Consider the following 27,669-nt stretch of genomic DNA (forward strand, 5'->3'; position numbering starts at 1 on the left):
TGACACCTTTCTTGTATTTAGTGAGGAACAATGATAGAAATTTAGATTTTAGGACCTACAGACATAGAATGTCATGGTCTGCCTTGATGATTGGAGAAAGGGCATTAAATGTTTGCATCTTTTCTTGTGAACATGTCCTCTTTTTTATGTAGCTTGTGGTTGGATTTTTTTTTCAGATTCTCTTATTTTCATTATCATTAAAATCCTCTTGAAGAGTAACACAAAGAGGTATTTTAAATTGCATTTCTCTTTAATGCAGCAGCTTTCAGAGTGTTATCATCCCACCTAGAACTGGGCTACTTCTTTCCAGGTGCCTTTTCTCCTGTTCCCTTTTGCCTTTCCTCTCCAGAGTTGACATCATACATTCTGCATTGGAGAGGGCAAGATTCCTGAGAATAGTAGACACTGTTTGGAAAGGATTGTGTCTGGATTGTTATTTATTATGTATACAGAACTGTTAACTCTCTGTAAATGTCTTCCATTTTAAGACTGTTCCTCACCATGCAAATTCACCTTGACTGCTCTTTAAAACTGGTTTTCCAGTTGAAAGTAGGACTCTTACCTTGCTAGTCAGTGTTAGCAATGTATTCGTTTGCTGCATATTTATGCAACTTTAATGCTATTACAGTTTCCAGTTAGCTGTCTTACCTCTCTACTTTTAATTCAGATTTGGGGAAAACATACCTTTTAAGTCAAGTAAATGGGAAAGGCAGAATAAAGAGTATTACAAAGTTTGGACCAGTCCTCAGTAGTGTTCAGCCTTTGGTTACTGCAGCTGGGAGATTATGGAAAGTTTAGCTTCTTAAAATTTTCTCATAATTACTGGTTTTGAAGCCAACAGCTGTGTTACTTGTATCAAACCCTAAATGTTCAACTATGAGTTTTAAATAGAGGTAAACAATTGTTTATTTTTTTCTTATGACTTCTACAGCAAATGTTATACCTATAAAAAAAAAAAAAAGGTTAAGAAAAATAAGTGCCTACAATTTGTCAATATTCACTGCTATTTTCTAAAGTTCTATTTTAAGGGTTTAAAGTTCCAGCACTGGTTTTCAATATTTTCTAAAGATAGGAGCTTCTGTGGTAAGTAGCTATTGCTTGTTCAGTGGTCTTTTGAGAATTTAAAGTACTTGCCTGGCTTGATCTGAAATTGGTGAAGTGTAACTGTATTGTAATTTATCTGTGAGGTTAGAACCATTTAGAAAGGGTTTTCTGAAGTATTTTCTTTAAGTCAGTCTGTAAAAACAATCATTTTAAGGAAGATTTTGTATATTGCAGTTTCTCCCTAGTCTCATGAACAAAACTTCAGATTTTTTTTGTTTTTCAGCTCTTTCCCTTAGGGGTTAAATATCTTGGAAATAATCTTACCCTAATTTGGAGAACTCAAGGAGTGTCTCATGAATGAGCATTATGGTGGCTGGCACTTGAGTGTTGTGTGAGGTGCAAGTGCAGTGCAGGTCACTGCAGTGATTAAAGGGTGAAACTGGTTAATGGGATCTGTGGAACCTATGTGTCCACAGCAGCTCCCTGGCTATTTGTCCTGCACTTCTAAACTTCTTGCCATGATAAGTGATGTTTATGGAGACAGGTATTCTACACAGGGAGACTGCCTGCAGGACAGAGACAGATTTCCCCTTCCCTATCTAGACTGCTGCTGCTAGAAATTTTTCATCAAAGATTCTGATTCCTCTGTTTTAGAAGGCTTTGTAATTAGGAAAATTCAGAACAAGAGGAGATAAAAACAGAAGCAGGAGGTGAGAAAGAAGCCAAGGTCATGTGAAGTGAGGAGGAATGGTGCAGTACCAGGAGTCTAAGGAGATGTTGCTTTTGATAGACTGGTGGAACTGTGTGAAATGGATTTGGCACAAACAGCCATTCCTTTGAAGTATTTTTTCGTTTTTTTTTTTTTTTTTTTTTTTTTTTGGTTTGTGTTTTGGGGAGTTTTTTGGTTTTTGGTTTTTTGTTTTTTTTTTGTGTTGTGGGGGTTGGGTTGTTTCACTGCCTTAGACTGAAAAGCAGATTGGGACAGCCTCTGTTTTCTTCCCTTATTTGATTGGCCCACATGTTCTGAGTTCTGTACTGAGGAACTGTAGCTCCCCACTGTGCAAAAAACACTTTTATTTTAAGTTTCTTTATATTCCTCTATTGATTACTATGCACTTGTATGGATTCCTAAGAAATTCTGTAATACATGACAATGATGATCTCATATAGATTCTTATCCCACCAGTTTTCAGCATCTGTATGGGGGCAAAATCCAACTTTATCAGATAGAATAGACACACAAAGAAATGTTTACTTTGATAACAAAAGAGGCTCAATGCTCACAAAGATTTTCTGGAAGGATTTTCCTTAGTTAATTTGACAACTTCAAAATGCAGAATACTATAATATATTGGCAATTTTATTCACAGCCTCAGCTAAAATGGCACAATCAATGGCTTTAGCATGTTTTAAATAGTCTATCTAGTCTTAGAAACAGATTTCTGTTAAGTAGGAGGGTAACTCATTGTGTGATTACAAAAATAGGAAAACTGCTTTTGTCTCAGATGACTCCATAGCATTTACATGTTTGCATCTCCTTTAGGTTTATTGTAGCATGAATTTTTATGGGGTTGATTTAATAAATGAACAGTATATGGAGCATTTCTCTTGTAGGTCACTTTGCTGAAAGTGTGATGCCAGAAAAGACCAAACTTGGCTTCCCTCTTTTATGCCAAGGATTAAATTGCTCCTATGGAGACTCCAAAAGATTCAGTAGGCATAAAAAGGCAGTTTTCTTTTTCATGTTGTTAATTCTTGCATTTTGTTAGTATTGCCTTCACATTTTTGATTAAGTTTTTACTGAATCCTTCTCTATAATGGCAGTGTAATTTTTCAGAAGATAAATTGAAGTGACATATACAGAAAAGTAATTTTTCAGTAGCTGAGTGCTAAACAATTCCAGCTTTAGATGCAGTTTAATCACATCTACACTTTACAAAAAATGTACATCTGCAGTTCTCTGAGGAATGTTTCCTAATACCTTTAATGTTTATCATTGTGCATAGGGAAGATATACATAATCCCTCTGTGTTAGAAAGACCCTTCAGTTTAAATTTATTAAAGATTACTTTACCCTGTCAGGAGCAAAGTGTCCCCTAAATCCAGTTCCCTCCCATGAAAGCGTGAGAATTTCTCCACTGCTTGGGGTCTGTGCAAATCATCTGCACTACAAAAGAGCCCTGGCTTCTTCCATTTTAGGAATCTGGGAAGGGTAAATATTTAGAAGTGCTGGCATAACAATAGCAGAAGTAGAAGGAAATTAAAGTTTGGGATCCAGTGCTGAGACATTTGGCTTAAACCTTGAGTGAAAAAATTACAAGCTTTTCAGTAAATTGGTGAAATGTTACCATTTTCAGCTTTGGAGTACAGAATCAGCATGAGCTGTTCTATGTAGAATAAAACACAAAGTTTTGAAAATGTGTCCTTTTTGTTCTTCTTTAGGCTTTTTTACTTTTTTTTTTTTTGAGGCAGACCAGAGTGTGTTGTTGTTCAGTTCCTTTCTGACAGGTTGCAGGAACTATTATTTCACTGAGCAAATACTAGAACTGTTAAGGGAATAAGACTCTTTATGGAGGACAACTGCTGGTGTGAGAACTTCTTGAATATACAGCTCAGGGGCTGAAGCTTGAATGAATACATGAAATTAATAAGATCATAGCATAAAAATTGATTTCATTATAGGAACTCTGGTGTGGTGTTTAGGTTGCAAAGCAATTTACTCCATAAAAGATTTTTTTGTGGAATCTGTTAGAGAGTTTTCAGCATCTGTTATTTTCAACAGCTGTTTGAGATTGAGCAGAAAGATTCATCTGTTCTCTGCATAGCAAGAAAAATATATTTGTTATCTTGATAAATTCGATTGAGCTTGAGTAACTCTTCGGATATTAAAACCAGTTTTCCTGGTGTGTTTCACTTATCTTTGGAAGATTTTTGGCACCATGTTCAAATACCTAAATGTGTCCAAAGACTGAAGTCTGTTTCTGCCAGAATTTGCTGTGTGACTTATGAGCCTATATAAAGACCATTATAGTAACTTAAGCTGATACTTGGCTTGTGTTTATGCAAGACAACTCCAAATAATCCTTTAACTTAATTTTGAGCAGTGCTATGTTTTTCAGAAAGACTATACAGAGTTGGCTGGATAAAGAGAATTGTACTTTTGGAAAGAACTTCAGTGTTTTAAAATTAGATCTATATTTTTTTATCCAATTTAAAAGCTGAAACAAAAAAATTCTGCATTTCATTGTAGAAGGAAATAGAGTTTAATTTCCACAGGTAGGAGACTGCTTGGGTAGCCTCACCTCATGCCTCAGAGCTCTTAGCTCTCACTCAGTTTGCTTCAGGTTGTATGGGTCTTCTGAAAAAGCAGGTTTCCAGTTAGATCTTTTGAAAAGCTGTCAAGCTTCACCATCACTGTTGTGTTTTAATAGTATTTTTTTCATGTCCCTTCCTATAATTTTGATTTTTAATTTCCAGATGGCAGGTAATCCAGCACAGCCCCTGACAGAGTTTGTTGAATTTTAGATCACCTAATGTCTTAAGTCTGGCAGAAGCTGCTCTGCAAGAGGAGCTAGACTCCTGAAATGCAATATAAAATATTTGAAGATAGTTTAGACTATTCCAAGACTTCAGTGCCTCAGTTTCCCTGCAAATATCTCAGCATTTTGGTTACCTACTTAAGTCAATACTTGTTTACCTCTAAGTTTCTTTAGCAGGATGAGAAACACTTCAGTATTTAAATGCCTGTCCTTTCTTGGCTTATTCTGAGAGTCCTCTGCAAATTCTGAATTGGAACAATTCAAATAAATTCTTATTACAGTGAGGTCATTTGCCCAACCTAGAAACTGGAGAGAATGGTCATTTTTTGAGTTTAGACACCCAGTGCCAGAAGGAAGTGGAATATATGGTTTACTCTCTACCACAAAGATACAGAGACTAGCACAGCACACAGTGTTTGCCTGTCTTGTTCAGAATCAGATGTGTCCTATGCAAAAAGTGATACTGAATCTTAGAGTTGATTAATGAAGCTGTTTTTCCAGCCTTTTGCATCATTATCTGTTATGGGTATGTTTAGTTGTTGCATGAGATATATTAGTTATTAAAACAAAGCCCCTTGCAATAATAAGCAGAAAAAAGAAATTGCAAAGGGAACCGAGTTTATAGTAAACTGAATTTAGACCAAGAAATTTGCACTCTATGGTAGTTTAGTCTCTTAATTGCAAATTAGTATCAGTCTGCTTCAGATTCAAGGTCTCTGGCAACTATGGAATTTTGGTAATAGTTCCCTGAAACTCATGACCAGGGTCAGTGGGGTTCTGTGATCTTTGCACAATGGTGTTGCACTGTTAAAATAAATCATAACAGAGCATGTTTAAAATCTATTTAAGGCTTGTGAGACTGAGAATTCTGTTAGGTTCCTGTTCAGTACTAATGAACAGGGCTCAGTTGTGACAGGTGCCCCTCATTTGGTGTAAGATTTACCATGACCATTTCATGGGGTGTTCCATTTCTTCTCCAGTAATTTAGTTACAGCCCCATTTTACCTGTCAATTCCTTATAACCAGCAGAATTCAAGGTGTTTATTCTACACTGTGTAAAAATAGGCATTTCAAAATGACATTGGCTAGGATGGAATGGCATTACTTTTGGGAGTTGTTGGAGTAACCTCTGATAAGTAGATCAGAAGTTGGGAAGGACAGCAGGGGTGAAGGCTCATTGCTTGTGGGAGTGGAGAGCCTGGTGCAGCAGATGTGACATCCTGTCCCTCTGTGCTCCCAGCAGGCAGGCAAACTGCAGCAGAGCTGTGCCCAGTGCTGCTCCTGCCATGTCCCAGTGCCACTGCAGCAGCACCACAGCAGTGTCTGCACATGCCCTGCAAAGATGGGATGTCACTGCTGGGCAGCTCTGTGATAGCCCTGGGAAAGGGAAGGCTTGGGTTTAGTGCTGAAATCCAGCTGAACGGTTTCAAGCTGAGGTTTCTCACCAAGTGGTGGACTCTTAACCACTCAGCTGTTTACTGGATTGGGATGAAGGGCATCCTTTGTACTCCTAGGAATGCAAAATTTACAGGACCAGAGCGACAGAGAGCACCAGTAAGAGAAACAGGACTTTATAATCTGGTGGTGAGGTCACTTCCTTGGAAGGGGGAAACACAGGCTGGACTTGGAGGACTCTGTATGTACTTTATATGAAACAGTGCACAGTTTATGAACTGCCTTGGAAGACTGAGCAGAACTAAATGTAACCTATGAAGTGGTGGATTGAATAATTTCTGTCTAAGGTGCTTTGTCAATAATTGTGAACAAAACTTCAAAATGGTGACAATAAACACAGAATGAGAGTGAAGTTTTTGTACATGTGGTTTCTTTTTTTTCATATTCTTGCTATTGCAAAATTGATTTGTTTCATAATAGAATTTTATATGGTGAAAGCTTTTGTTTAATCCTGTTTTAGGCCTCTGTATAATCTTATTTTAAATGTGCTAATCAAGCTACGGTTTCTGTACTTGCCAGAAACATTATTCTTGATTTGTGTTATAGTTCAAAGAGAAATGAGCATATTTAAAATCAATAGAAATTCTGCATCCACATCTGTGGGTATAAAATGTTGATGTAATAGTGGTGCATGCCAAAACTCTTGTGTTTCTCAGTTTATAACTTCAAAGTGAAGAAACGAAAATGTATTGTACTACAGTGCATTATTAGATTAGGGTATTAAAGCAGGTTCTTTATTATGTTTACCTCTAATTTAGTTGGTTTCAAAAACTCAGTTGTTATTAGCTAAATTTACACTGGCAGTTTTAGGTTTCTAGGAAGCTCCAGTGACCTCTGTAAAGAGGTAATTCAGTGAACCTGTCACTAATAATTTTATTCTGCAGCTAATAATAATGGGTTTAATCCAGAAATTATGAACTGCCCTCCCCTTCCCTGAGGGAAATATTTCTTTCCACCTTTAAATATAAGGAGAAGTGAGCACAGGAAATTTAATAGAACCTGTTCTTTTATTTTTGAAATGATGGGGCTTTTGTGAAGTACTGTGCAGAATCCTGTGATGCACAGCAGAGTTTTCTATGAATTACCTCCCTCTGAAGGTTTCACTGCTGCCATTTTAATGAAGTCCAGCTTTATCTGCTGTCACTCACATGTTTACCTGAAAAGTAGCCCCTGATGGCTGTGGAGTCTTTGGAGTGTGTTCTCCACAAGAAGCCTGGCTGTTCTCAGTCATGCTCTGACTGATAATCTGAGAGCATCGATGCTCCTGCTCAGTGTTTACAGTAGCCATGCAAGGAGCTCGGTAATGCAGCACTTGTGAGGAAAGTCATAGCAGATAATGAAGTTGTTGAACTGTTGACTTGTTTTTTCTGAAAGAAAAAGTGCAGTCATTCAACAAGGGAGCTGGGAAAATGCCCGTCAGTGCCTTTACCAATTGTACCTTGCTATGTTATAGAATTGAATTAGAATGCTAATCACTGACTTGTTTTCCCATCTTGTCCTAATGAAAGAAAGTCCTGTATATAGGGAGCTGGAATTTCAGTTTGTAAGTGTTTTGAACACAGCCCTTTGTTTATGCTTTGTTATTTTGTGAAAATTCAAAACTAGTTCAGCAAAACTTTTTGTACAGAAAACTCGGAGGCAGATTGTGCATCATGCTTATCCCTGTGATTTGCATTTCTGCCTTTTAGTTATATTCTGTGCACTGCATCCTTTTTCTTAAGCATTTTTTAAAAGTTTCTCTTTAGTCCTGTAAAGCCTATTGCTTTTGCAGTTTGTACTCTAATATACACTTTATATGCACATGTTCTCCTAAGTGAATCTAAATCATCAGTGCCACTGAAAGAAAGGCATCTCCCCCATCTAGCTATCCTTGCCTGCTATAGCCACCATCCTTATGCCAGGAAACAAGCTTGTGTAAGCATGTGGGGAGTTGAATTCAGTAAATTTATTGGGATTAAAACTAATCTCTGAGGAGGAAGTGTGTGGGTGAGCATGATGAGCACATGTTTGCGTGATAGGCACTTCCCTCTTAAAATTACTGCCTAGCTCTGAAATTTTGTCCTTGACCCTGGGCCAAGCATTCCAGGTTCCTTTCTCTCCTTTCCAGTCCCCTTTCCCTTGATATGTGTGAGCAGTTTGCTCTCACCCCTGGTTTATAATGTGCCAGTAACCAGGGAGCTCAGGGTCGCTCACCATGCACAGTGTTGGTCCTGCCTGGCAGCTCACACTCAGCTCTCCTGGAAAGGTGGAAGGAACACTGGCTGATATTACAGTCTCTTCTAATGCCTAGCAATAACTGTGTGTCTTTGAGTACTGTGACCAGATCCATGTGATACTGTTTTTTTCAGTGTGAGGAAAAACATGGATGTGTCATACAGGTATGAAGAACAAGTCATGCAAAATTCATTGGGATGTTTCCCTCAAGGTTAGATTATTTTTGGCTTTGTTTCTAAAGCAAATTCTTTCTCAAAGTTTTTTTTTTTTCTGGTAGATTTATATTTAACTTGTTTTGGAAAGAGCATATGCGAAGTTTAATATCCTCTGACAAATGCAACAACCTTACTGAGGCTGGACTTCTTTTTTAAATAGCTGGACTGTGAGTTCTGGCTGGAAAGGTTGGTACCTTTTGCATGCATTGCTCTTTAAAATGGTATCTGCTGGTGGCTGTTAAATCTGTAGACTAAACAAGGCTGGTTTGTGATGTATGATTTAAAATTATGAAAAGCATATTCAGGTTTTAATATCTGAACACTTGCTATAAAGGTTCATGGCTTAGTAGTAAATGGATTTCTCAGGTTCATTAAAATTACCAGTGCCCACACCCTGGAACAGGTACATGGTGCAGTTTAGGGAGCTGGAAGGGAGGGAATTGCAAAGGGACCAACTTTCCTTGGAGCCATGAAATGGCTGTGCAGCTGCTGCTGCCTGGGGCTGCCCAGAGTCTTCCACAGCTGCTGTTTCCTTGTCTCCATGTCTGATAATGGAGGTGCTTTGTTGGTGTTAACTTTGTACAGCTGTGGTACTGCTGGCATATACCCAGGCATTCCTCTTTGCCAGGATAAAAAAAAAAACCAACTGCACAGTTGTAGTCTCTAATGACCAACAGTGACTGGTGTTCTCTCAATTCTCATAGCCTGGCTTCCTTTGCAGACTGCTATCAGTCTTGCTGCTTCATAGTCCTGATCCTCAAATTCTGGGTATGGAAAGATACTGTACTCCTAAATACATTTCAGCAGCTGATCCTCCTTAGATTCCTTAATTCTTGTGTGAAGAGAGTTAATCTGATACTAGAGTTCATACAACTAGTAGAGAACCAAATCCTATTTGAATCCAGTGAATCTCCTAGAAACTGAGCATGTGTAGCCTGTATAGTAATTGGATGAAATAGGAAAATTATTATTGTCCAATTGAATTTCTACATACATCACAGAATGTATAAAGTAATCTAATCCAAGTCTGCTCTTGAATCCCATCTTTAAGTAGGTATCCAGCTGTATTTATTGAATGTAAATCTCAAGAGGTACCCTTAAGCTTGAAAAGCACTAGATACCTCACTGATACTTTGGTCAGTACTGGGTCATCTTCTGCATAAAAATCTGGTTTGTTAAGTGGACTTTATGCAGAGAAGCAATTTATCTGGGTTTGTATTACAATTGTAATGCAATGTTTGTGTGCCTTGTGCTTTTCTAAAGGATTTCTTGATTCCAGCATTGATCAGGAAGGTACAATTGCAGTTCTGTACTGACAGCACAAGTTTTGTACTGTACAGTCAGAACTGTGTGGGAGCCTGTGCACAGTAGAAAATGCCAGATCAGTTTTTTGAGAAGACATGCATCACTATCCCTGGGGATGATACAAAAGGAATATAGATAGCATTAAAAAAAATCCCCAGGGGAATGTTATGTAGGTATTTTAGAGTTTAGACTTGTCTCAAGGTTTTTTCTACTGTAGAGTAGCAGGTGAAATGGAAGCATATCAAACTTGGTGAACAGTTTTGGAAATTATGTGATTTGCATATGATTGGCAGTAACTATATTTTAGTCTAAGTTGTGTGAAATCAGAGGCTCCTGCAGAAATCTGACATCTCCTTCTAAAGCTACGAAGGTTGGGGCTCGGAATGGTCTGGTTCTTGATTTATCTGAATGTATGAGGAATTCCCAGGCTCACATCTGTTTGCCAAGAGACAGCCAGAAATGACTGACTGCACATTGCAGGGGCTGTGTTTGGGTAAGCCTGTGGCAGGCAAGCAGCCTGGTGAGCAAACACTGAGGTTGTGCTCAAATACCATTTTCTCTTGCCTTGTCTGTCAGGCCTTCGTTAGTGTGTCAGTAAAGCTCACTTCAAATAAAAGGTCCTCTGTGGGCTCTAGCAATGCTTGTTTACTCCAAACACTTAGATTTTTTTTTTTTTTTTTTTTTTTTTTCCCTGGGAGGGGAAAAAAAAATATTAGCTCTGGTACTTATTTCACTTTTCTAATGAAGAAAGGTGAAGGTGTGATGCTGGTTGAGCACAAAAGGAGGGGGAGCTCTTTCATGTATTGTTTGAAGGTTTAGGCCATTAGTTTTGGGAATCTTAAAAGAACAAAAAAGAAGCTGGTAGGGATTTTCTCTCCTCTTGGTTTTACTAAACCAAGTGAGCTAGGCTAGACTGAAAATTGAACCTGCAATAAGTAGAAGAAATGTTTCAGAATTGCCATCATTGCCTAGTTTACTCTTAAATTAATAGCAAGAATTTTCTACTTAGCTCTGTAAATTAATGAAGATCAAAAGAGTTTTCTGATATCTGTAACATAAATTTATTTGGCACACTGCTGTTAATATTGCATGAGCATTATATGGCAAGACTTAGGAAGTTGCAATAAGCACGGATGTTAACGTTTTTAGATTCCCTAAATTTAGTTCAAAGCAGTTGTCATGTCTTAAAAATAATTGATATCTTTTGAAAGAATCCCATACATTGCCAGACTTTGCTGTTTCCTGAACTAAGAATATGAATCTGAAAAAAGTGACTTTTCTTTGCTTCCCTAACTGAAATGGAGGTAATAGTATTTGTGGTTTCTGGACTTTTGCTTTATGAATTTCTCCAAATGATTGGAGTAATGCAGTTCTTTGTTATTTCTTTGATTACAGACAAGTTAATGTGGTGGTTATTAAAACAGTATTAGTAAAATACATTTCTCCTGTCATGGGGGGAAAAAAAAAAATTAACACTGCAATAGTCCCTTTCACTGCCATCAGGCTGGTGGTTGTAATTTAAGTGCTGGTGTTGTACAAGTGGTAGAATTACTGCTTTTTATGTCACTTGTTTATTTTATGTTCAGATAAAGCATTCTGTTAGTTTTTCCCCCTGGTCACTCTGGACTGTTTTACAAGTGACATTATACATATGTGCACTTACATAAGATATGCCTAAGTTTAGTTACTTCATAGTGGAAAAGGTACACCTGTGAGAAAGGAATGTGAATGAGAAAATATAACTGTGTGTAAACATGTTTATGCAGCTGCATTTTAATGTAACTTATTATTGGAGCACTCTGTTTAGAGAATGAAACTTTGACAGCTGAAGACAAGCTATTAAAAATTCCTTCAAAACATTGTAAGCTGTAGATAAATCAGAAGTACAGCAATTCAATTCTACTTCCAGATTTATTTGGTTTTTTAACAAGTTTTCTTCATATTAGTATCTGAAAACTATTTGAGATGCTAATAAAACTGTCTTATAAACTTTCCATATTAAAGCTTTTTAGCAGAGTATTAAAACTAATGTTTTCTTCTGTTTTTCATGATTAATACACTGCTTTCAGTTTTATTTTAGTAATGTAAATAATTTCATCCAGTGTTGGGAATTTTAAAACTTAATAGCTCTTCAAGGCTTTTGTGTGATGTGGAACTTGAGTTTCTGTGGAGTCTCAAATATGCATTTCAATTCAGAGTGTATGTGGTTTGAAAACATGGAAAATAAAAGGTTTATGTGTGTTAGATCTCCACCAAAAAAGTAAATACAGTTGTATTAGTATTTATGTTCTGTAAGTAGATCAGACAAGATAGTCTTATATATCATAAAACTCAGCCTTCACATTTAAAATCTCAGGATCTCAAATGAAAAAAATAGTTAGGGAAAGGCTGCCAGTGACTTGTTTCAGTGGGGGGAAGAGGCAAGGCTGTAAAATGTCATTATCACACTTTGAGAGCTTTTTTAAAAAATCAATAAAGGAAATAGTTTAGAATCAGGCTGTATTTGTTTGTAGATTCATACTGAACTAACTTTTTCATTACTCTAGGGACTGAGAGAGCATTGTTCTAGGCATTTCATGGACAATGAAAGACCCTCTTTGCCCCCAGAAATTTATTTCTGTACTCTGACTTGGAGTGTTATTTAAGCTGATGTGGCCTTAAATGTCCAGTTTCCAGCATATTAAAAAGAATGTGTTGGGATCTGGTTTATTGAATGTAGTGTGTGGAGTTTAAATTTTCCAAATCCAAGCCAGATGTCCTTTGCATATCTTAAACCCAAATAACCAAAACAAACAAATAAACCAAAGCCCAAAAACACCACAGTGAATAGAGCTTGAGCAGTGAGCATGTCTCAACTTTTCTCTTGTCACTAGTGCTGGAGAAAGGCTGAGAATTGAGTGAGATTGCAGGCTGAGAAATCTTTAAACCTTGCAAAGCAGTCTTTCTCCAGGCTATCAATTATGAAATATTTTGTGATAAAGTCTGGATGAGTGGAAGCTGGAGAAGGACAGTCAATTTACTTCATGTCCTCTATTGATCAGGCAATATTTAATCTTTGTGGAGGCAGCAGTCTGTAAGTGGAGGACTCTGCTTAAGGCTTTTGCCATAGCTATATGATGATATTGAATCAGTTTTGCTTATAGTACAACCTATATTTATAGGAAGGTCTGTCTCTGACACTTGAAGGGGAAGAAGAAAGTGTATAGAAGAATAACAGTTTAAGAGGATGCAGATTTTTATACCTTGAATTTCAATCACTTCCTTTTCTTCATCTTGTATCTCAAATAAACCTACAGATTGAAGTGCCAGATTTTCATTGCTGGCTGCTTTTGTTTTTATATTTTGCAATATTTTCCTTCATCTCTGGATGGGTAACAGAGACTGTAAATTTACTCTAATGTTCAGAGGTGAATTTTGGGAGTTTCCAACTTCTATTCCTTAGGACACAGCCATTCTCTTTTCAGGTTCAGTTTATGCTTAGGAGCAGACAGCTCACATTTGCATGGCTGCAGTCTCAAATAAGTCACTTTGTGTCTTTGCCTCATATTTCTGGACCCAAGAACACTTGGGAACACCGTGTAGGCTCTTGGACCTCTCTGCAGGTTGTCAGGTGTGAGGATCAGTGGCAGTCTAGACCTTGTAATCTCGGATGGATCAAGCTAACTCAGCCCAGTTAACTTCCTCAGTACCTAGAAGCTGGAAGTTTTCTGGTCTGGGCCCTGTGTGTGTCTCTGAATAATTAAAGTAGGTGCTGCTGCCTTAGTATTACCTCAAGTGTTGCACAAAAATATACCTTAGTATGAAAGGTAGTAAATGAATGGTTGGTTCCTACCATATTTTTCCTGCTACGTTGTTTATTTTAAAAGGCATTTGGTAAATTGCCTACTGCAAGTACTGTGCTATGGCATAAAGGCAACAGAGACTTTTGCATCCAAGAAAAAAAAAACACACCAGCCAGGAAATTCTGTAGGTGGATAGGAATTGTAATAAAAATTCAATGTAGCTGTAATAAAATATGTGCAGAGTACATGTGCCACGTGCAGAACTCATTTTGTCATTTTAACCTCTAATTGGCTCTTTTATTCCCTATTCCCTTATTCTCCCCAGTTCATTAGCAATTCATCAGAATTTCTAAAGCACCTCTTGTGCCTTCTGTCTGGCTTTCAAGGATTTTTTTGCTTAGTCCTTCATCACCCATTTGTCCCCAGAACACCCAAGACTTCCACCAGCTCTTATTAACATTCAGTGGTCAAAGTCTTTCAGTTTCTTCTGGATCCCTCTTTGGAAGAGTGGCACTGTGCCAAGAAGAGCCTGTGATCAGTGTCATACTGAGCTCAGAGAGGCAGGTGAAGGCTTCCAGCCAGGAAAAGGTACAAGGTGTAGCTGCTCCTCCTGTGGTGGAAGGGTGGCAGCTTGGCCATGGCTCTTGATCAGCCCAAGGTGGAAGAATTGGCTGGCACTCAATGGCATTGCCTGGTGTCTTCAGTTTGGGAGAGGCTATGAAAGAGTCATGGCCAAGTATTGCAGCTCTTTGTCTCTTGTTTGAAGAGAGATAATGGTTAAACTTGTTGCATTACAGCACTCTGTCAGTCCTACTTTGTAAATGTAAGCTTCAGTTTATTAGGTTCATTTTCTTACACAGACTGCAGCTCGTTTGAGTCTCTACTACAGTTATCTTCATATCTTTTTCTTAAGTATTGTATACAGAAATCTGGGAACTGTATTAATCCATTTACTACTAATTGATTTTATTCATGAAGTATACTGTGAAAAATGTTATTTTGAAATCTCAATTTAAAAAGCCACGACTTGTGATAGGAAAATAGAGAAAGCATCTCTTATCATAAGAATTCTTCTTTGACTTAACAATCAAAGTACTTGTAAAATGTATTGGTAGATCCATAGGTAGACAGAACTTCCTGATGCATGCATTAAGGATCATTTTGAATTAAACCAAGGCTAAATTAGTAGTGCAGATGTCCTCCAGATTCCCTGCATAGATGCATTTCCAGGCAGTGAATAGGGCAGAGTGCTACTCATTTATCCTCTGGAAGCTTCCACAGATCAAATCTGGCATTCCTGGTCTGCCTTGAATCACTCTTAAGTTCTTCCATCCTTTTTTACCTTCCCCTGGTTTTCCTGAACCTGCGTGCCATATGCTGTAGGGTTCAGTTGTACTTTTAATTGTATTTTTAATCACTTGCAAATAAAGAATTCAGTATTTGTCTGCTATTGCTGGAGATGAATGGTGGGATATGGAGCAGCATTAGGAGTGATGCAGAAGATGATGTTAAACCAGGAATGTGCTGGGTGGACTCAGGGAAACCAAAGCTCTGCAGGATCTAAGTGTAGCATAGGTGTCTCAGCACTTAGTGTTGAGTTTGATTTTGAGATACTGGACAATAATCTGTTACAAAGCTGTGATTCAAATAGATGATACGGTATTTAAATCCCATTTGGGCAAATACTTTCATTAAGTGTATTTCTGAACATTGTGATACATTGCACATTTATTTTAGTGTCATCCTTGGAAACAAAGTATCTGCATTAAATTTATGTGCTAAGAAACTAACAGTATTTTCTTCAGTACATATAATCTAAGAGTTTTAGTAGACTGTAATTCTTTAGATTTTTATAGTCCTTTTCCTCTTAGATCTAAAAGTAGTGAACAAATATTATGTGTCTCTTGTCACTTCTTTGAGGTGGTTAGCAAATACAAGGGACACAGTATCTGCTGTGAACTGATACACAGTAATGTTTACACATTTCAGAAATACTTTTATTAATAGATATGTTTTTAAAAAATGCATAGAGTTGTATGACTTTTGTAAAAGTAACTTTGAGATTATTCTTCTGGTGCTTCCAGGCTATATGTGTTTTAGATATTCAGAAAGTGAATTGCAGTCCTACTTTCATTTTGAAGAATGGCTGAAAGTTGCCTGCTTTGTAGTAGGGCTGTTTTGCTCAATAAATACCTTTGAGGAAAATACATTTCTTACATAAAATCTATCCTAGATCATTAATGCTGAATGATTCCACTTTGGGTAGAAAGCAAGTTTTGTGTAAGAGAAGCCATTAAAGATGGAAAAAATGATGTTCTAGATAGGATGCTGATGGTGTGGTGGGGGAGGTGGAGACAGCAGTTGATGCCAGTGAAATTCCCCAGTTGAAGCTCAGTGAAAAAGTCAAGGAAGACACATTTTAAAAATACCTTTCCCCTTAGAAGTGGGAAAGCATCAGTTTCTCAACACCTGTTAAAGACCAGATCCAATTAGCAGGAAGAACTGCTTTGTGTAAAAACTTTTATCACAATGGGAATCCATAATTCCAAGGTCACATTAAGGGAAATTGAACCTCAGTGTTTTCTTTGGTTAAATCTCTTGCTCTACAGAGAGTAAAGGTGTTTATAGATGAGAAATTCCTTTTGCTCCAACCAGTTCAACTTCCCTGGAATCAGAGCTCCTGTATTTCAGTACAGAGTAAGGAGAGCACTTTTAACAGCCAGTCAGATGCCTGTGAATTGTAGGGTTTTAAGTTCCTCATAGAACAGCTCTGCTAAGTGAGCTGTTTGCCACATTAATACCTAGAATTGAGGGCTCAAATATCTCCAGACTTTGGTAATCTTTATTTTTTCATTTTGAGTTGTGAACCATGAAATTTTCAGTTTTTTGCATTAATAGTCTGTAATAATTACGTTTGTATTTATCAAGTCTTAGAAAAAATTTTCTGAGATGTATGTGGAGGTGAACTGCCAGGTCCTCAAGTACTCCTGTGTGGTGTGGAAGAAGCTTTTTTAGGTATAAATATCATAAAATCTGGTGGGGTACAAGCCCTTAAATCCCAGTAGGTGTTGCGTTGCTGGAGACCTGTTCCTGTTGGAGATTTGTAGTCGCACATCAATATTTTGTAAGAAATGCCTTACAACCGAGGGATGAAGTAGGAGCTTGGTGCTGAGGGACAAGCCCTTGCCAGTAGCTAATGAGGGCAGAAGTGAGTTTGAAAAGCGCTCCGAATGAGCCCCGGAGCAGTTTTGGGTCTGCGCCTTGCCTCGCTTTTTCCCTTTGCAGCGGCCGGTGCCAAGGTGATGCCGCTGTGCTCCGCAGGTGGGGAGGCTGGAGCGGAGCCCGGGGCAGGTGAAGCTGCTCGCAGCGCGGCCCGAGGGGCTGGGAGCGGGGGCGGGAGCGGCCCGGGGCTCCCGCCGCACGGGCAGCAGCAGCGGGAGCGGGGAGGAGCCGCCCCAGCCCGGACCTGCGGCGGGGAGGGGCGGCCGCGGCTGGGGCGAGCGGAGAGCGGCGCGGAGCCGGGATACCTGATCGACAGCGGGCTGTACTCCCTCCTGCCCGGAGCCGGGATACCTGATCGGGAACGGGCTGTACTCCCTCCTGCCCGGAGCCGGGATACCTGATCGGGAACGGGCTGCCCTCTCCCTCCTGCCCGGAGCCGGGATACCTGATCGGGAACGGGCTGCCCTCTCCCTCCTGCCCGGAGCCGGGATACCTGATCGGGAACGGGCTGCCCTCTCCCTCCTGCCCGGAGCCGGGATACCTGGATCGAGACCCCGTTTCCTGCCCATCTGCCCCGGTTTGCGGCTGGTGAGTGGCGAGAGCTGAGTCCCGCTGGGTCGCTTCGGACCCGGCCGTGCTTTGGGATGGAGGTTTAACTCAGTGCGTGTATTTACACTGCAGTGCTACTTTGTAATGCAAGTGGGTTCCTGGGGTTGTGAGAGACTTGTCGGCTGGGTAGAAATGCCGGAGAGCTTAGCACAGGAGCCTGCCAGCGCTGAAGAGCCTGGTGAGAAAGCAAACCCCCCTCCCCCGGGTCGAGATGCGGCTCCTTGGGCAGATGTGCTGTGGTAAAAGTGCTGTACGAGGTTTATCGTTTGACCTTCACAGCACAGCTCAGCAAATGAGAGACTTTAAACCCGCTCACGCTTGGGAAATGAAGCGGGGGGAAAAAAAACCAACTTGCGTGTTTCACTTTCGAAGAAAATTATTGCTGGGCTGATAGTGTAAAAGTGCTTTGCTGTGTTTTCTGTAGCCGAATGCAAAGAATGCTCTGTGTTTATCAAATAGGTGTGACTGCCAGTGTGTACCTGCCTGATGTGCCCTGGCGTTCTCACTGAGTCTTTGCCTTCTTTAATGTAGTGTAGAAGGACATTGCGTTAGTGCTTCTGTTGAAATAGGAAGAAAAATGTTAAAATCAGTAACAATTCTTGTTACTGTGTTCAAACATAGTCTTCAAATTTGGGCAGAAAATAGAAAGTCTAATTCTAAGCAGATGGTGGAGAGGTTTCTTAACCTCTTACATAACATCAATATAGCCAGGGTGATGGTAGATATAGCTGGGGCCATATCTTAGAGTGTCCCTTTACAGCTGTAATAATTTCAATGTTAATCCCACAGCATGATGAAGTAAAAACCCGTGGAACTTTCAATGCAAGTAGCTCTTCTTACAGCCAGAAAGAGACATATTTTGTTTTATCCCCACTCTGTGTAAGCGGGATTAGAGCTATTTTGGATCGGAATATTTGCAATTACAAAAGCGTTAAAGTCTTTCATATGGTAATGGAAAGTCAGTGAGTTGTGTAAACAAGATTTAGTGTGATGACAGTGTGGCAGTTGTAAGCAGTGTTTGGGGTTTTTTAACAACTTTCTGGGCTCTTAAACTGTGCGGAGATACACACCTGCTTTCCAGAACTATGCACATTTTTTCTTGAAGTAGTATGGTTCCAATAATTTCTGCTTGTAGCTGTATCTCATTCTAAAGCTCAGAGTATTTGAAGCTTTTTCAGACTCTAGGACATTTTTTTCCATTTTCTCTACATAGATATGTTTTTTCCCCCCTTTTTAAAAAAAAAACAACTTCAGAACCATACAAAACTTCTGAAAGAGAATTCAGAGCTCCTTGTTGTTTCTTCTATGTATAGTCAAATTATATCTGTTGTAGATTTTGACTTTGGAAATACTTTGTAGTTAAAACGCTACCATCGATTTCTGTAGTCAAAGCCCTGCAAATGATTTCTGGAAGTGGTCTGCTGTTGTTTTGCTCTCTCAATGCCAGGAGAAGTAACTTTAGCTTAAAAGCAAAGCAGAATCTGTTTCTGAAGGTCTGAAGGATGGTGGTTTTCCCACCCTTTGCAGTGTTTCCCAGCTCCCTCACCCCACAGCTGCTGCTGGTGGATCCCTTCTCGTGCCAGCTTGGCAGCGCTGCTTGCCAGTGCCCATCTGTACGTGAGCTGTGCTGCTGGCACGGTGACATCTGGAAACTCCCTGTCACAGGAATTGCAGCTCCCCAGGCAGCCTGCGACACAGGAAATGAGCTCATGGAGTCTCAGGTTCAGGACAGGACAGCTTCACAGCCCAGCAGGCTGTGCAGAGGCATGGCAGGGACAGCTGGCTCTCACAGTACTTAAGGGAGGGGAAACTTCCCCTCTACAAACCTTGTCTGCTAACTCCTGCCTCATGGAGCAAGGACTTAGATTGCTGAAAATCTGCTTTGTTAATAGGGTGACTTTAGTTGGTAAAATGGGTATTTATAGATTGCAGAAAACAAACTCTCATAATGGCATTTCTCAAAAATAGGAGCTGTGTTGTACCAGTTCTCAAAGTGAAATGGCTGCATTAATAAAGATATCAGGTAAACCTGCTTGTTGATTAAATAAGAATTTGACACTTCCTGAAGCTGAAATGTGTACATTTAATATCCTTTAAATACCTGAGGGGGGGGAAAAGGGAAAGCACAGGGATGGCTTGTTCTGGGAAGTGCCTGTATTTTGTACAGAGAAAGCTTTTCAGGGAAGAGTTAGGGGTTAACAGCTGAAATGGAAAAGCAAGAATCGAGGTATTGAGAGAAACCAAGCACCACATATGATAGCATTGGAGTAAGAGGTGGAGAATTTGAAAAATGTCTAGCTGAGAGCCAAAATGGAGATCAACAACCATAAAACATTAAAAAGCAGTTTGACTTGCTAAAGACCATTGCAGTGATAGATAAGTAGACATCTCCCATGAAACCCAGTATCAAACACCAGGCACCACCTGTTACTTCTCTGAGCACTGAGAAAAAGCAAAGATACAAAGAATTCTGGTAATGTGAAGGAGGAGCAAGCCCTTCTTTAGAGTGGCTGTGCTCTGGTTGGCACAGCAGACAGAGCCTGGAGAGGATTTAACTGAGTTTACAGACTGAGACTACTGACCACGTTGGAAAACTTCAGCATTTTAAAGGACTGCAAGGCTATTATTGTATTTCATCTGGAAGGAGCCTTACCAGGTAGCTAAATATTGTTTGTTTCAGAAATGCACTGCTTCTAGAATCCAGCTGGCTTAGATGAATTTTAACATGAAAAGATGTTTTTGTTACTTTAGACATTGTGTTCATCTCAGAACTATGATGTTTTGTAGCTGACAAGTCTGCAAAGTCCATAAAGCCTGGGCTGGTTCAGCTGGCTGAGTGGTGCAATGCTGAGTACAGCTGAAAAGCTTTAGGTAACTCTGAAAATTTGAATTTTGTTCTACCTTAAATGAAAAATATATACAGTATTACAACAGTTTAGTTTTGGTTTTGTGCAAGTTACAGCTTTTGGGTATTTTTTCTCTTATATGGTTAAAACAACCCTCAACACTTGGCTGTTCTCTGTTGTCTTCTAAAAATCTATAAATTATCTCTACTAATATATTAGGTTATACTGAATTTCCACTACGTCATTCCCTCTTGGATTTGCACTTCTGTCATTCCCAATTGCAGGCATTATAAGTCCAGATGGGATTTGTTGAACCAATGTTTTTTTTAAGTCTGATTGGGGTTTTGTTGGGTTTTTTTTCTTTTTAAGAAACTTAAATCAAGGAAAAATTCTTTTAGTTGCCATCAAAGGAACAGGTGAACTTAATTCAGGTTTTAAAAGAACAAGCTAGTTGGGGAGCACCAAATCCCACAATGTTTGTGTGGCACAGTATTACTTTATTTCCTGAAGGGCTTGCAATGCAGATGGCAGCTGTCTGCTGGCTGAGCTGTGTTCACTGTTAGCTCCACAAATAGTAGATGGATTACTCCATAAAACTGTCATGAAGGAATATTGCTGCTGCAGACCATGGTACATTCCAGATATGATACTCTTCCAAGAGTTGTTTTGAACTGCATAGCTAAAGTCCTTTCTGAGGAGTTACTCCTATCGGGAGTGCAGTAATTAATGACAATTCTGGTTTTCTTCCCTTAGCAGTCCAGCTGGCATAATTTCTAAAGAGATGATCACGTTTAAAATACCTTGTGTCCAGTTAGAGACATGGGATTAGAGAGGTAGATTAGCTCTTTTTCTAATGGTATTAATCTTCTATTGAGTAGGGCTGCCAGCATTGAACCTGTATTTTCTACAACCTCATTATTCAGAATACCTGTCCACTGCATCAAAGCTTTCAGGTGCAAATTTTCATAAGTCTGAAAACCCCACTGTACTGGAGAATGTCAAATCCTGAAGCAGTCTGAGGAGTGCAGCAAAAATAAACTTCAACACTGAAAGAATTCAGAATTCTCAAAGACTGAATTTTCAAAGATTCTTATGGTTAGATTTTTTTTTCACAATCAGCATGTTCTTAGATTTCCCATGCCCAAGTCATATTAAAAATCTTAATATGCTTTTACTTGTCACATCTTAATTTGCTTATTTATTCATCCTCTAAATAAAAGACTGTCAGCTATTTCATTGTTACATCTCTCTAAGTTCCCAGTCACTGCAGTTATGACAGAGGAGACAAAATGCAGTCAGGAATTTCAGTGTGACATCTGCAGGTAAAGTCTTGCTGTCAGTGGATTTACAGTCACTTCTGCAGAGAGGGACACAAATGAAGTACCATAGTACAGAATTCTTAATCCCCTCAAACACGAGCAAAACAAAACTCAGATGACATTGGCCTGGTCAAATTCAATGACTCAAAATAGAAAAGTTACCAGACCAAATGAAAGTGTACAGCCCAGCTCACATTCTAGAGTTGGTTTGAGTCCCAGTTCTGCTTAGTTGTGACTGAATAAAATATTTGATCAGATAGCTATCTTAGCATGCAAAATAATCTTGCTTTAATTTGTCATTGAAAGAACTTCAAGGCAAGCAGGTGCTTCCATTGCCTCTCTAAAAGACTCTATAAAAATGGACAGGACTCAAGAGTTGCTCAAGACTTAGGAAAAAAGAAAGAATTAGCTCTATTTGTTAAAATTTTAATGTCTGAAATGGTTAATTAATTGTCTGTTCATATGTTGTGGTACTGATGATCTTTTCTTCAAATTTAGAAGTTCTAAAACATTTCTGAACAAAAGGTACACAGGTAAATACTGTATCTGTGGGAAATAAAGCATTTATCTTCAGTCACATTAAATGGAGGCTGCTGAGCTGTCTGGACAAAAGTTACAATTCCCATGTCAGTGATCTCAGATACACTGAAGGGCCAAGCCCTTGTGTCTGTGCTGGGATTGCCCAGCTGCTGTGGGCACGAGTTTGGGCATCTGTGTTTGGCACCTGTGTGCCTGGCACAGGGATGTGTGCTTTCCTTCATGAAGTGATTGAAAACAGCTGCTAAAAATTAATGTTGCAACTGTCCTGGGTTTAAAGCAAAAGGATGTGTGTCTGTCTTCCTGAAATATCAGTTATTTGCAGTTCTTTCTGTTTTGTTATTTTACTAGGCAGTAACTTTCAGCAGTGTACAGCAGTTTCAAGTGATAATATGGATGGGTCCAACTAACTTAGAAACAAATGGAATAGCATCACTGTGCAGCCTATGTCTTATGTGAGTGGATGTAAAAATATGCAGCCTGAAATCCCTAAAATGCTGCCAGACACCTGGAGAGGAGCTTTCTCTGCCTCTATGTCCAGCTCTCGCCGTGTCCACTGAGGTCTGATGTTGCCTGCAGTGTGGGAGAAAAGCAGACTGCTGAAACACAGTGGAATTTCACATAACTAATATGTCTCTTCAGACCAAACTGAAGTTTAGCCAGCCTCTTGAATTTGCTCTCTGTGCTTAGCAGAAAGTCCTCCTTGGGCTTGACTTGCCTGGGCCAGGGGAGGGGGTACCCAGCAGGAATGTGTGGAATTGAAGGCTGGAAAAATTTGCTTGTCAAGCAGCATATTCTCCTGTTTGAGCAGTTGGTTATCTAAATGAAAGTGATTTCCCAGGGCATCTGGCTCTGCACATGATCTAGAACAAATAGCTGAGGATTAATTTTTGTTTCAGAAGTGGAGGATTTAGCTCTGTCTCAGGAAGATGCTATGCAGGGGGCTGCCAGGGGAAGCATTCCAGTCAGCAAAGCACTTTCTGCTCAGAATTAGCATTCAGGCAATTAAATAGCTCAGCTGGCTGGGCAGGCTTAGCTCTCTGAGCACTCAGCAAAGGCATCAGAGAAGAAAATGAGTTAGAAACTTCCCTGCTTGTCTGCCTTAATCTATGTGTTGTGTCTCTGCAAAGTTCGGTGTCTTTAATGCAAGCCTTGCAATTTGGACTTGCAATGCTGTTAAATAGATTTGGTATTAAGAAGTCAAAGCAGTTGTAGTTAACTGATTCTGTTTTTTCAGCAAGTGTTGATTTATTCTTCTAAGTAGTACATAATTAGTGTTTTTCTTCCTCTTTCTCCTCTTCCCTCCCCCAGGCCCATGTAAATTGGGTAGCAAACTCTTATTTGAGTGTGGTGTTTGACCTTTTGTGTTATTTATCAAAATAATGATCGCTAACTTACCTTTTTATTTTATTAAAACAAAGTTATAGTTAAGATGGGGAAAAATTGGTTGCTGTGAGCACCTCACACAAGTTTTGATCTGGAGCTGTGGTCACTTCTACAATGTTAATAGTGCTCGTTTACCTATGTATTGCTTGAAAAACCTTAGGAGAAAATCTTTTAATATCCTTTGTTTATAGCATGGTATGTTATGTACTGCCTTTAGAATATATGTCACTAAGAAGCAAGGACTTCTCAATCAGCAATAATTCAATCCTAGGATTATTTTTTTGTCAACTTGGAAAAAGCATGTGGTTGTATTCTGTCTTTTCAGTATTCATAACAGTTCATTGTGAGCTCCTGCTAAAGATCTGACCTACTATTCAGAAAATTTGATATGTCTGCTGAAATGGCTTGATTTATTCAAATAAGGCATTTCAAAATTTCTTTATAAACATGAATATACTTCATTTTTAATGGAAACTGGAAAGGAGATTACTGAAACCAGCACATTATTGGTTATTAAATAATTTCTATTGCGTGGGCTTGTCTCCTGCAGGTTTTCAAAGCACACAGGTAAATTGCAGTGCAAAGTCTGGATGGTGGCACTGTTTGTACTGAAACCTGTTTTATAAATAGTAGCTATAGCTTAGTTTTGTGCACAATGATCTTGCTGTGTGCATGTCAACCATTAATTGTTAGCTGTGACACAGACACTGTCAAATCTCTATTCATTTGACTTACAGTTTGGTTTAATCACTGAAAATTGACATCACTCTACTCTTAACATTTTGTTGAAGAGATTTAAGTACACTGAAACATTCCTGGCAGTGTGTGTGAGACTCCTTTCAGTTTCACTGTGTTGTGAAAGGTGAAGCTCAGAGCTGACTTTTACTCACATTAATCTAAAGTTATTTTGAGCACCTGAAACCACTGCAGCTCTCCAACCTGTGCTTTGTTTCTTCAGGAGCATCACGTGTCCACTGAGAACTCGGAGCATGGCTATGAGCAGCACCAGTGACTCTGTGGTCCTGAGCAATGGCAGCATCTTGTCCAGTGCTGCTGGCCCAGGGGGTGTTGCAGCGAGTGATGGAGACATCACAGTCCAGCAACTCCCATCCAAGGAAGCACCAAGAGCCAAACCAAGTCCAAATGGCTGCCTGCAACTAAATGGTACAATCAAACCATCCTTTCTGCCTTTAGACAACCAAAGAACTCAGCAGATGTTGTCACAATGCTGCCACCCTTGTCCATACCACCATTCTTTAAGTAGCCATAATAGCAAGCAAGAATGTCATTCAGTGGTTGGCAGCTCAGCACCCTCTCCTATGACCTCATGCTGCATGCAGCCACACACTGAGTACTCAGCCTCTATTTGCCAAAAACACACCCCTATCTATCAGCCTGCCTGCTGTCTTCAGCCCTCCCCATCCTTCTGCCTTCACCATCAGTGGCCTGACCATTTCCAGCATCAGCCTGTGCAGCAGCACATAGCCAGGATAAGGTAAGCAGCTTGCATTATTTCTTAGTTGATGGGTAATCTTTCCCAGAACTATTTTGTTTTTGTGCAAAAGTAGAAGATCTGAAAGGAAGGTGAACCAAATTTCTTTTCCAGTGATGTAACAGAACCAAGTCAGGAGATTTGTTTTGCTGGGTGCCATGAATGTTCCTGAAGTGAATTAATTCTTTCTTGGGAGAAAAAAAACCCAAAAAACGCTGTTTTTCTGTTTTGGTTTGGTTTTTTTGGTTTTTTTTTCTTCTTGGGGATTGTTTGGAAGCTCATTGGCTCTTTTAGAAGATACAGGGTATATCTCTTGTGTAAAACAAACCATTACAGTGATTGTTAAGAATACACTGAAAAATCTGGTGTGTGTGCATAGTCCAAAACACATATTTCCTTTAAAAGATACATTAGAAAATACTTTCAACTCTATTCTCAAATGTACAGGGTGTTTTTTCATTTTCAGGTCAGCTGGTTCAGTGGGTTGCCCTCATATCTTTCCAGTGTAGGTTATCTGCAAAGCTTTAAAATTGTGCTCAGATTGAGAAATTTGGGATTGTTCCATGTTTTAGTCCTTTCTGTTCTCCATTTCATAAGAACTTGTTAGCTTTGGAGTTCCAGAGCTTCAGGGAGCAACAAACACAAGAAAAAATCTTCTACAGCCTCCTGGTCTTGGGCAAAATCAGTCAATCTAAGGCAGTTTCTAAAAACCAAATTCCTCTCTGAAGGAAGACACCTAGAAGCTTTTAAGCAAGGTTATTATTTTTTCTGAGTTGCAGTTGGGCTAAAAGGGGTGGATTTTCATGGGAGCATTAAAAACTATCCTTGTCCCTGTTCTCCAACATCTGCAAGGTTATTCAAAAACTTGGAGCTGTTTCTCAGTCAGTTACAATGATTTTGTCTTGATGAAATATATGAACTAAATTTAACTTCCTAACAAATTAGACTGGAAGAAACATGTAATGTGGAAAAACTCAAAGTGAATAAAGCTTTTTTTCTCCTAAGGTAAAAGCAGATGAAAATAGGGATGATAATACAGAGCACAAATCAGCTTTCTCCTGCCACTTATTCCACTTACAAATGGAAAAAAAATCATAGTTGTCAGAACTGCTTACAATCAGAGATGATTTTTCCACCCTATACTTGTTTAAATGTCAAGCAAAGATGTTGTATAATATTGTATGCAAAGGTATGCAGGAAGTTGAACCATTGTAGGATCAGTCATACTTTTCAAACTGTTGGAATGGTTGCATTGATTTCACTGTTTTCCCCCCTGTGCAGCAGGACTGTTAAACTTCATCTGTGTTCCATAGTCCTGAGGAAGGGAACAAATGCCATCCATAGTCTGGGTTTCTAGTTTAGAAATAAAAACAGTGAAAATTTCTTCTGGATATGATAAAATAATGTTTTCTGTCACGCTTCACAGATACAAAAACTGTTTGAACTGCTGATTGGGCTCTTGAGCCAAAATGCTGGTTTTTCATCTTGCAGTTCCTTGCCACACCATACACTTCTACAAAAATGTACAGAAATTATGGATAATGATTTATGATAAATGGTTTGTCTTACTGCCAACAGTCAAACAAGATTCCACCTTTAAAGCACCTCTACTTATTTAATCAGCTCTGTTAGCATACCCTGCATATCCCTATCAAATGATTACTGGACTGCTTCCATGCCTTTTCACTCCTTAAACTGCCCATGGCTGCATTAGTGGAAAGTGTGTACAGTGTGTACTGGTCTGACTATCACTTAGCAAGGAACCAAAGGCTTCTTTTCTCTCTCCACACTCAAGATGTGTCTAAATGCCATAGTCTCTCATTGCAATGTAAACTTATCACCCAGAGAGGCCACTGTCCATGCAGACATGTTGGGAAATGGTAAAAACTGGGAGCAACTGGATGCAGCACTGCAGGTGGATGGGTGTGCACTGAGGAAGAAGCACACTGCCTCATTTGGAGCTACTTGGCAGTGCTAAAAAGGAGAGGTGATAAATGTGTACTCATTTCTTATGTGCTCGGGTAACTTCCTGTAAACAGAAGAGTAACACTTAGGTGTGTGATATTTTAATGTGATCATTGTTCCACACTCTTAATTTTATTGCAGTTTGATCTTATAATCTGCACAGCAGCTTCTTCTCCAGGTATTTTTATTACCAGGTTCATTGGAAATCATCCAGCTTTAGAAAATGTTTTTAACAGAGTTATTTAAAATGCACTTTCTCATACAATACCTTAATTGAATTCAATATGTAGTCAAACTACACTTAATTTAGCTTATTTCTATTTTTTAAAAAATGCATTCAAATATTGTTATAGTTTTAAGAAGGGGAAAATATATGATTAGATAGAGGATGATGAACACTTTCTTTGCAGACTATCACTGATGCTTACAGCTCTGGGCAGGTAACCAATTGTTTCAGCACAACAGGTTTTGTCAGGTTTTGAAGCCCAAGGCTTAACATTTGTCAGTGACCTAATATTAAAGGAATGTGGCTCTGGTATATCATTGCAGATTGGAGTGAGTAAAGACAGATTGAAATAATGCCACACTTGTCCTGTCCTCTTAAAGCTGGCTGGATCTGGAATTTTGTAGAGGGTTCAGCTTTGAAGTTTAACTAAATTACATGGTAATGTCATCTATCCACTGTATCTTGAGAGTCTGGACAACTGTTCACTTTTTTAGGTTGGTGAAAACGTTCTGT

The 27,669-nt window shown here is 39.2% G+C and overlaps 1 protein-coding gene across 3 annotated transcripts in view; it reads left to right on the plus strand.

The window, feature by feature from the left end:
- The window catches only part of DISP1 (dispatched RND transporter family member 1), an 83,525-nt gene that overhangs the window by 29,176 nt on the left and 26,680 nt on the right, over nucleotides 1–27,669 (plus strand). For 2 of the 3 annotated variants that reach the window (XM_079297531.1, XM_079297532.1), the window contains exon 2: nucleotides 24,432–24,968. In XM_079297531.1, the coding sequence (XP_079153657.1) occupies nucleotides 24,432–24,968 (537 nt within the window). Of the gene's footprint in view, nucleotides 1–17,182; nucleotides 17,365–24,431; nucleotides 24,969–27,669 lie in introns of those variants that run through there. The other variant, XM_079297533.1, reaches the window with a different exon arrangement.

The sequence above is a fragment of the Erithacus rubecula genome (genome assembly GCF_903797595.1).
Source record: "Erithacus rubecula genome assembly, chromosome: 2".
Lineage (NCBI taxonomy): Eukaryota > Metazoa > Chordata > Aves > Passeriformes > Muscicapidae > Erithacus > Erithacus rubecula.